Source organism: Procambarus clarkii, chromosome 62, assembly GCF_040958095.1.
Source record: "Procambarus clarkii isolate CNS0578487 chromosome 62, FALCON_Pclarkii_2.0, whole genome shotgun sequence".
Lineage (NCBI taxonomy): Eukaryota > Metazoa > Arthropoda > Malacostraca > Decapoda > Cambaridae > Procambarus > Procambarus clarkii.
Genome location: NC_091211.1, coordinates 8,668,728 through 8,679,872, shown reverse-complemented (window position 1 = coordinate 8,679,872; position 11,145 = coordinate 8,668,728). Strand labels below are relative to the sequence as shown.

The 11,145-nt window shown below is 38.2% G+C and overlaps 1 protein-coding gene and 1 pseudogene across 1 annotated transcript; one reads left to right on the top strand and one right to left on the bottom strand.

Moving 5' to 3' along the window:
• Positions 1-391: 391 nt before the first annotated feature.
• LOC138354304 (uncharacterized) lies at positions 392-8,909 on the top strand. The gene is made up of 3 exons (XM_069308454.1): positions 392-406; positions 2,623-2,712; positions 8,652-8,909. The coding sequence occupies exons 1-3, from the start codon at positions 392-394 to the stop codon at positions 8,907-8,909; spliced, it is 363 nt and encodes a 120-aa protein (XP_069164555.1).
• A 952-nt stretch (positions 8,910-9,861) lies between these two features.
• LOC138354303 (NADH-ubiquinone oxidoreductase chain 4-like) lies at positions 9,862-11,126 on the bottom strand (annotated as a pseudogene).
• Positions 11,127-11,145: the final 19 nt, after the last annotated feature.

Here is an 11,145-nt window from a genome sequence, read left to right as displayed (position 1 = left end):
TCTCGCCAGGGTTTTGGACATTATATGCATATACATCTGCAGGGAATTTAATTGCGAACACAATGACACCAAAAGGAACGACGTAGCACGAGAATTAGGGTGAGAAAATTGAAACGAGTATACACATTTAGGCGTCGCCGCACGCTCGCCCGCACCATTGGCGCCATAACGTCAAAGTCTGCGGCGCTCTCGTGGGGTGAGCGATAGTGGTAGTAGACTCCATGATGCGACCACAGGTAGATGAGACTCCATGGTGCCACCACTGGTAGGAGACTCCATGGTGCCACCACTGGTAGGAGACTCCATGGTGCCAGCACTGATAGATGAGACTCTATGGTGCCAATACTGGTAGGTGAGACTCCATGGTGCCACCACTGGTAGGTGTGACTCCATGGTGCCACCACTGGTAGGTGTGACTCCATGGTGCCACCACTGGTAGATCTCTACCTAATGTGTCTCGGGATGTCTTTAGTCTGCAATAGGGAGTCTAAAAATCTACCATGATGAACCTATCCAGATATCATGTAACACGTAACTATTCTTAATTTTATGTTATCGCTCAAAAAATATATTTTTTCTGAATTTTTTTGGCTCTTTGCATTTCTCCAGTGAAGCGTTATAAATGAAAAGATTGATGTTAGGGCACACGTGTGGTTTATGTGAAGTTTAGGACGTGCCGGACAGTGTGCCGCTTATATCCCCTACACACACACACGCACAATATTTCTTGTATGAATAATATGCATGCAGAATGAACAAACCTCTGGTCAGAAAACGAAGAAACCACGACGTTTCGGGTCGTCCTGTTAAGTTCATTGTTCATATGAACATTATTTTTCAAATTACCCCATTAAGTTTAAACATTCTATGTTCTCAGCCATGTTATTTAGAATATTACTAGTATGTAATCCAACATTTATTGACGAGAAAATAACCAAGAATTATGGAATTGCCACCAAGTTTCAATACTCAAGATATGTTCTTGACACCTTGAGAAAGGCCAAAAATATTGACAATAACTATACTTCAAGAGCTAGTCATACATAGCGGAGGGGTGAAAAGTATTACCAGTTGCAGTGGCTTCGTTGAACCAAAGTTGAACCGAAGGGGCCGGGAGCTCAAAAATATTCGTTCATATATGAAAAACAGTGAAAACTGTTAAACAAATCTCACGTTATTTAGCATCAGCGTCGTGAAAATTTCATCCTAATATGGTAAGAAGTGGATTTTATACAATTAAAAATAAGTGTGCGCAACCAGTACTGATGATAACAATAACACTCCTAGTTATTGAAACTCATAAATAATGCAGCGATAAAGTGATACAAGCACCTGTCCGACACACAATGAAGAGGAGAAGTATGGAGAGTCAAAGTGGATCTGTAGATGGTGCCTTCTAGGATTGCTGATTGCCAACTGGGAGGCGAAATTTCACACAAATAATAATGAGTAAGTATAGTACATTGCTGAATTGTATTATATATCATATACATACATTGCCCAATTGCAATATTTCTTATTTCTATCATTTTTTTTTTTTTTTGAGAGGGGGGGATTTTTATTTATTTTTAATTTTGTTTTTTCTCCTTAGTTTCTCATCTGATAATGTTGAGACTTCTACATCTTGAAGAATGCATACCCGTCAATACGTATGTAGAGTTACAACGAAGTTGATCGACATGTAAATCAGCCACAGGTGGCAGAACTTGAGACTTATTATTTTGACTGAGTTATTCACAGACTTCAAACTCTGTTTTCTTTGTTTCTTTAGGTTGTTTTTACTGAATGGGGATCATATGTGGGCTTCATTACTTATATAAATTACACTTATATATCCATTAACCCATTATCCTTATCACTATAATTTGTATTTTTAGGAGGTTATTTGTTCATTTCTTTATGTATTAGCCAAAAACTCTCAAATATTCGAATACGAATGCCAAGCAATATTTCTTAAAACTTACAAGATCATAGATCTTGTAATTCGAACCACTATATTAATTGGCGAGAAGTTTTTTTTTTCATTTTTCTGATATGAACAAGATTTTCTACTTTGAGACAAGCTGCCAAATTCAGTTTCTGTGCAGTTCTCGCCATTTTTACATATAATATGTAAAGTTCTTAGCTATCAGGTTTCCTCAATAGCGTTCATTAAAAATAACATAACTTTGGGAGTTATACATTTTTTAATCTAAATTTTGGCACACATTTTAAAGGCCCCATTCACTATTTTTTTCCAGTAACTATACTCTCAAACTAAAATATATATTGAGGGAAATGAACGATATATGCCATTCTGAGCCCATAATGAATAAAATAAAAATTGGTGAAATATTAAATTCAATATCTAAATTTGAAATTGTGAAATTTCCATTTTTTTTTAAATAATATAAATATTCTTTCCGGTTCATGTAATGATATTGATCCATTAGAAAACGTTGAAGCATCTACAATGCAGATTATGCACAAAATATTTGAGAGTATTTGATAAAGGTTGATATATTGCGCAACCGGCACCTGAATTTGATTGAGTCTATCCAAGTCAGCGTCCAAAACTTCTGAAGGTTAGTACTGGTATGCACAAACTGTATCTCGTATGTAAGATTTAATATTGCACAAGAGGGGGTGGAGCTTGAGGATGCGGAAGTGGAGGTGGAGGAGCTTGAGGACGAGGAAGTGGAGGAGGAGGAGCTTGAGGGTGAGTGTAACACCGTAAAGATGTTTTGTTTAGTTTTATTTAATACTAGCAGTACCTGCCACGCGTTGCTGTGGCTCAGTCTGGTTAAATGGGAAAGAAAGAAAAGAGAAAGTGCACGTTTCTAATATGTTTAATTTCACAATGCTTGTGGATATACAATATTTTTTGTTCCATTGTCTGTGGAGATATAGAGATTGTCTGGTTTGCCGACTCTAGAACACTCAATATATAATTGTCCACGTGAGAAGCAATCCGTGTCAAGATATAAACAGCACAATTCTAAAGATTGGCCCTGAGCTTTGTTGATTGTGATTGCAAATGCCAATCGAATTGGAAATTACAATCTCTTCAAGTGAAATGGTATATCTGTTGGAATCATAGGAATGCGAGGAATGAGGACATCTTTCCCTTTGAAAGGTCCTGTCAGATTGTTGCTTTTACGATGTCGCTGATTAATTTTTTTGCTGCAAGGCGTGTGGCAGTGCAAAGTTTTGACTGGTTGATATTTCGCAACATGATAATTGGCAAGCCTATTTTCAATTGTCGTACGTGTAATAGTATCCCTGACAGATCGAGTGAATTAAAACATTCTGTTGCATAATTAACTGCTTCATCTGCTTCCTCAACAGTGTCGACGGTCTTGTATGTGACTGCCTCGCTTTGAATGTTAGACTGAATAATATTGTTAAGGTCTTAGATGTTTTGTTTTTGGTAACATGAATAGCTAGTTCACTCAGCCAATCGTGATTCTTGTGGGAAAAACCTGCTGGGATTGATATGAGAGGAGAACTACCAGGGACTTGTACTGAACTAAATTAAAATTTACTGGTTACAAATTAATTCAACTAAAGTCTCTAGCTAGGGCCGTAAATCCCAGCTCCTCTTTCCCTAATGACGGATTGTGGGCTGTAAGGGGCAGGTGGGGTGAATGAATTAGTGGATAGGTTGATTGAAGATCCACAGTCCACCTGCCGACAGGTATCTCACATCAGCTTGTATTTTATACAAGGATAAGATTTAATAAATTCAGTTCTATGACTGAAGACTGGTTCTGTTTAAATCAGAGATTCAAACAAAACATAGTCTAGCCTAGTACCATAACTATCAACAGCCAATATATTCTTATACTATAAACAACAATTTAAATTGTAGAAGTATGATAAATGACGTTAAAAGTAGTCTAAGTACTGTTAACCAAGTACTAGAAATTATATTCAATTAAATGAACTTATATAATAAATTAAAGATAACTAAGCAAGTAATTGTTAACTTAATTTATATATTCAAGTATACATTTAGATATATTTATATTCAATTTATATAAAGAGGTTCAGTCAGCCTGGTTAAATCTTTTCCCACACAATGGACATTCATGAGATTTTGTTACCGTGACTAAATCTTCTACCACACAAGGGACACTCATGAAGTTTTGTGCATAGAGAAGATTCAACTGCTGCACTACAATATTAATAAACTTACTTAAATATGAGGCATTGCTTCGTTCTATAACTGACAAACAGACTTGTTGGAATATTAAAGTTATACAAGCATACAATTGGCCAACTAATACACTACTGTAATAACATTCAATATATTTCCCTGACTGCCGGGGTGCCTGTCTGATGGTATGCCAGACTGTATAACTCTCTCTCTTGCCAAGCTAGGCACGATATTTTATATCACAGCTTTGATGTATGATGATCTAGTAGCGTTGCTACGTGATTGTCCTTAATTGCAGTTGCAGAAGGATGATAGTTGAGGTGGAGGCAGAGTCACTTTGTGAGCTCCACTGTACACTTATTTAGATATAAATTTTCTAGGAATATTCCTTGTAGATAGTGTCCAGGTACTCCCCCAGTTCTAGAGAGTAATCACTGCTGATAAAGATAATTCGATAAAGTGTCCTGAACTAAGTAATGTCTGCAAGGCACCGTGATACGTTTTCACTGTTTTGTCAACAAATGTGTTCTGGCCCGGGGTGCTCCCGTCGGTCCCCTTTGTCCCGAGTTGGCTCCTCCCTCTCCTTTGAGAAGGGTAGCTTACAATGAATATTGATTGATTATTTTTACTGTCTAGACATATGATTGAGATAAGATGTGAATATAATATAATTAGATATAGCATTTAAAGATTGTAAGTAGTACTTGATAGTACCACCGATTCTTATTAAGGATTCGATTTATAATCCCTACCGGATATTGATTATGTTCCAACAGTTTTTTAATTAAGAAATCCTTCTAGAAGCTTTTGGATCCTTGAGACATCATGCACAAAGTCACGTAGGCATCTATAGGGCCCTATGATGTATGTGATCCAAGTGGCATTGTCATCTAGGATCAAGATGTATAATGAATCTATGGTGATTCTGTTATGATTCTGATATGATTTTGATATGATTTAGATATGATTTTGATGTGATTTTGATATGATAAAGAAATTATACAATTCTTTGATAATAATATAGATGTGGTGGGTAAAATTTCCCACAATTCTTATAATTGGTTTCAATATTGGAAAATACTTTTTTAATCAATACTTCTTTTGGTGTCACTAAATTGCAGAAGTTATGAGGCAATAAAATTCGTCCTAAGGTCAGATCAACCGGTCCATTTACGTTCCCAATTTCTAGATATTGATGTGAGAATATCTCAGCTGATGGATCGTTTTGCAGTAGCTACATAACTACACGCATATTTGTAGTTAGTTTAAATGTCTTTACGCGGCGCCACAAAGTAAAGTATTTCAGGCAAGCATTTATTTTGTCCGCTGGTGTCGATCAAGGAATTACAGGTAATGTTTGACTGAAATCTCCTGCAAGCAATATTAATGCATTACCAAATGGTCTGATGTTTCCACACAAATCTTGCAATGATCGATCATGATCCTTGAGCGATTTTTTTGTAGTTCATTGTGCATTCATCCCAAACAATAAGTTTGTATATCTGCAATACTTTTCCCATGCCGGATACTTTGGAAATGTTGTACGTGGGAGTTTCAATGAATTTCATGTTCAACGTCAATTTCTAAACCGAATGAGCAGTTCTTCCAACTGGTAGCAATGTCGCAGCTACTCAGGACGATGCAAGAGCTAAGGCTATGCCATTTTGGGATCGAATTGCTGTCAGAATCAATCTAATTAAAAAGGTTTTACCAGTTCCTCCTGGCGAGTCTAAGAAGAAGATTTCTCCAAGCCCGTTATTGACAGTTTAAATTATTTGATTGTTAATGCCTTTTTGCTCAAGCGTTAGCTTGGGAATATTTGATTGCACATAAAACATTGTCTTATGTGCATTGATCGCTCGTGTTGTAATTTTGTTCATGACGCAATTCTACATCGAACGAAGCAGCAGCAGATCGATTCGGTGACAGTATTCCCTATTGATTGAGAACTATGTTCGTAATTTTTAAGCATAAATCCTTAATCATTATCAACGCTTCGCTGTAGATTTCTGCTGTGAAATTAATGTTCATATTTGAATTTTCTTTGCGTATTCGACGGACAACATCTTAAGCTAATTGCGATTTATATTTCTCCTATAACTCTCTTTGAGATGAAGGAAAGCAGGCGGCCAGTATAACTGCAAACAATACACGAATTTCATTAGGATGTGACGTGTTTAACGCATCATTAATGCATACATCCCAGTGTCGGTCGTTCTCCAATAAATTCAGAGCTTGACATGCACTACTGAAAGTGGCATGTGTAACGCCGTTGACAAATATCAATTGCTGGAAAGACGTTGGACCGGGCACATTTACCAACAGCATGCGAAGAAAGAAGCATTCATCCTGATTGGGTTGCACGGTGTTCAATGTGCCTATCGTAGTTTATTTAAATATGCCAGGTTGTCCGTCGACTCGCTCTCCTCTTCTGCATCTTTCAAATGATTTTCTGCTATCATTCCATATGTAATACGGAGGCACTTCCGAATACAGCAGTGTTTTCCCAAATGCGTCATTCTGACATAACGTTAAGAAAACAGTTAACATTGTAGCTGGTGGATTTATAGCTATTTGTTGCACATTTGCAGCTGTGAAATACACGCATTGTCCATTTTCTTGTTTTAAAAACAAAACAAAAAAAATACTAACAAAATATTTCAATTAATACGCAGATCAATCGACACAGCTCAATTCCACCACCAATTGCACTGAAAAATAAGAACAGTTAAGAAAACGAAATGAAAAACAATGAAAAAATATAAAATAAACTATACTCACGAAATGAATGGTATGCTAAACAACAAAGCTCAATGCCATGTTACACAAAATAATTAAATCAAAATGAAAATAAATTGAAATCTATGAAAATTCACTTTATCAATGCAATCGGAAACATTGAAATGTAATCGTAACATATTTAGTTCAACCTGTGTTGCTATTACGTCCAACAGGGATGGCTCTGTTTTTCAAGAAAAGCATGTTTTTACCCGTCACAGGTGTGGCATCTTTATAGTAGGTACATCAAAACACACGCGAATTTTAAAGGAATGTTGTGTCAAAATTTCAAAGCAATTAGTGAAGAAATTTCGGAGATTACAGCGTGAGTTGCTCTTACGTCCAACAGATGGCGTTGTTTTTCAAAAACAGCATGTTTTTTTTTCCTGTCCCAGGTGAGGCATATATATAGTAGGTATATAAAAACATGCGCCTATTTGAATGCAACGCTGTGTCAAAATTTCAAAGCAATCGGTAAAGAGGTTTCGAAGATTTCCCTCACATGAAAAATACATGAAAATTACAGTTTTTCAGAAAAAAACATGTTTTTTTTTCCGTGACAGACGTGACATCTATATAGTATGTATATGAAAACCTGCTTGGATGCGAATGGAACATTGTGTGAAAATTTCAAAGCAATCGGTGAAGAACTTTCGGAGATTAGCGATTTTGAACAAACGAACATTTACATTTTTATATATATAGATAGATATATATAGTTCATGAGTCACAGACAAGGATTTAAGAGGCGCCATTCTGTCGGCCTGATAGTCACACCTTTAGAGTGTTAATGACCACCAAGTGACCAAGGTCAGGTCATGTGAAGTTCACCTTGTTTCTGCTAAGCTCATAATTGCAGGCGTCTAGCCAGTGGGTCCTTCAAACAAGCCGCCTGTTTTAGGCGGCCCGAATTCTTGGGTAAGGACTCACTTTGTATAGTAATAATGAACCTTCAGTTTGATTGCTTGAATTCCGATATATATCCTGATAAATATACATGATGAATTATTGAGAATTATATACTTGATTCACTTTACTTGTAATCTGATTTTAATTGTTCCTAGATCTGGGATTTTTGGATACTATATGCAAACTAGAGTGTAGAGTTCTCTGGAGTGATTAAATAAAAGAATCTTGCCTGGAACATGATTCCAGTTGACACATGCTAATAACATATTTTGATACAGACAAGTTCCTTTCCTTGTCTTGTATGTACTGATGAGAATGGATGGTGGCAGCCTGTCTACTTCTACTATCTACTTTTCTACTTCTACCTATCTACCCTTATACCTCTACCACTACTTCCAATTCATCTCCGTACCCTCTCTCCCCCTTTCCCTTTCACGTGACGACCCCTCCTTACTCCTCCCACCTACTCCTCCCTACCTCTCTCACCCCGAACCCTCAATAATTACTTCATTATTCATCTCTTTCCTTTCGTTCTCTTGTACGTTTGTGGCAGTGAAATGTTTCTAGAGTTTCTGTAGAGTTTGCGGGTAGCTGATCAAGTTACGGCACCTTGTAGTTGTAGCACCTAGGTAATCAAATACCTAGGTTACAAGGTGTTGAACTAGAGAGGTTGTAGTAGGAGCTCTGGGGGAACTCTAGGATAGTTAATTGAGGGCGGATAATTGACAAAAGAGAACTGTTTCCCCCCGCCCGCGTTAGTTAACTGGGGGGGGCCGGATAATGGACTAAAGAGAGCTATTTCCCCCACCCTCCATTACACGAGGAGGTGGAGGTTGAGGACGTGGAAGTGGAGGTGGAAGAGCTTGAGGGCGAGGAGGTGGAGGTTGAGGACGCGGAAGTGGAGGTGGAAGAGCTTGAGGGCGAGGAGGTGGAGGTTGAGGACAAGGAGGTGGAGGTGGAGGAGCTTAAGGGCGAGGAGGTGGAGGAGCTTGGGAGCAAAGAGGTGGAATTTGAGAACGCGATAGTGGAGTTGGAGGAACTTGAAGGTGATGAGATGAATCTTCAGGACACGGAGGTGGAGTAGAACAGCTTGAGGGGGAGGCAGTGGAGCTTCAGGACACGGAGGTGGAGGTTGAGGAGCTTGAGGACGCGAAGGTGGAGAAGCAGGATCTCTAGGAGGTGGAACTTAAGGACGCGGAGGGGGAAGAGTTTGAGAGCGAGGAGGTAAAGCTTGAGGCCGCAGAGGTGGAGGTGCTTGAGGGTGAGGAGGTGTAGTTAGAAGACGAGGAGATGGAGGTGGAGCAGCTTGTTGGGCGGAAGTGTGGATTGAGGACTCGGAGGTGGAGTGGAGAAGCTTGGGGGCAGGTGGAGCTTGAGGGGACGCAGAGGTGGAGCGGAAAAGCTTGTTGGGAAAGAGGTGGAGCGGAAAAGCTTGTTGGGAAAGAGGTGGAGCTTGAGGATGTGGATGTGGAAAAGATTGATAGCGTGGAGGTGGAGCTTGAGGATGCGGAGGGGAAACAGATTGAGGGCAAGGAGGTGGAGCTTGTGAAGGTGGATGTGGTGGTTCAGGAGCGTCAGGGCGAGGAGGTGGAAGGGGAGGTGCATCTTGGGCGGATGTGGGGATTGAGGACGCAGACGTGGAGTGGAGAAGATTGGAGAGAGGAGGTGGAACTTAAGGACGCGGAGGTGGAGGTGGAGGATCTTGAGGGCGCAGAGGTGGAGCTTGAAGATGCGGAGGTAGAGGAGCTTATGGGCGAGGAGGTGCACTTGAAGACGCGAAGGTGGAGGTGGAGGAGCTTGAGGGCAAGGAGGTGGAGTTTGAGGACATGGTTGTGGAAGTGGAGGAGCTTGAGCATTCAACTACATACCTTAATAAACCCTGCAATATTATTAAAGATATAGTTAAACATAACAAAGAAACCCTAACAAAAAAATAACCTCACTAAGTGCATAGAGGATTTTCATATCACTATTTAAAATAAACCCTTTTAACTTTGACACCACAAATCAACGTTTTTTCTGACTATTTAAATTAATTACAACACTACAAATCTCTTTAAAATTATTATATTTAAAGAAATTCAATGAAGACTCAACACATAATAATCCCTTAAATTAACTTTCCAGAACAACATGCATATAATTACCTAAAAAACGTTCCAAGTTGTCTAACTGAATATAAATATAACACATAAGCCGCCCTAAAAAGAGATAATCCAACTAACTTAATTATCCTAACTTTTCTTCACCTAACTATCCTGATAAATAAATAAATCTCTCCTAATAAAATTAATGTAGGAGGAGGTGCTATGTTACTAATCCTTAATAAAAATCCCCACAGACCTAAAGAAGGTATAAAACTTAATAATCATTTATTAACTAATAAATTTCGTCTTCCCAATCGCTCATAAATGATATTAGATAAATAAAATAAACCAGATGAACATAACCCATGACCAACCATAATAATTACAGCCCCATTTACACCTCATCACCTAAATACCATTAAGCCCCTTAAAACTATCCTTATATGAGCTACCGAAGAATAGGCAATTAAAGACTTCATATCTACTTGCCATAAACATAAAACCCTTACAACAACACCACCAAGAACACTAATATGCACGCACACCCTACAAATGCTCACACTGTGAAAAATACCGTAAAATACTAATTATACTTACTTCTCTTATACCAAACGTAACCAACCCTTTTGTTAAACTTCCTCCTACTATATATAATCTAATTAAAGACATTAATAAAGGTAAAGAAGCAAACAAAGTATAAAGCAATATATAAATACCAGCTTGAGTTCGCTTAGGCTGGTACCCCCATCCGAAAATCAAAATTAAAGTAGGAATTAAAGAATTCTCAAACCTTAAATAAAACATCAAATAATTTATTGAATAAAAAGTTATCAATAATGCAAACAACAAAACTAAATTTATTATTAAAAATAAGCAATTGAATTTATTTACTATCTGTCTTCTATACATAACATCTTCTATAAATTCTATACAATTCTATTCTTCTTCTATACATCGACACATCTTCTATAAATAACAAGCACAATAATCCAAAAACTAAGCATTACCAAAATAATCCTCAAATAGTGGAGGTGGAAACTGAGGTTGCGAAGGTGGAAGTGGAGGAGCTAGAGAGCGAGGTGGAGCTTCTGGTCGATTAGTTGGAGGAGTTGGAGGGCAAGGAAGTGGAGCTTAAGGGCTAACAGGTGGAGCTTGAGGACCCGAAAGTGGAGGTAGAAGAGCTTGAAGGCGAGGACGTGGAAATGGAGGAGCATGAGAACAATGAGGTTTAGC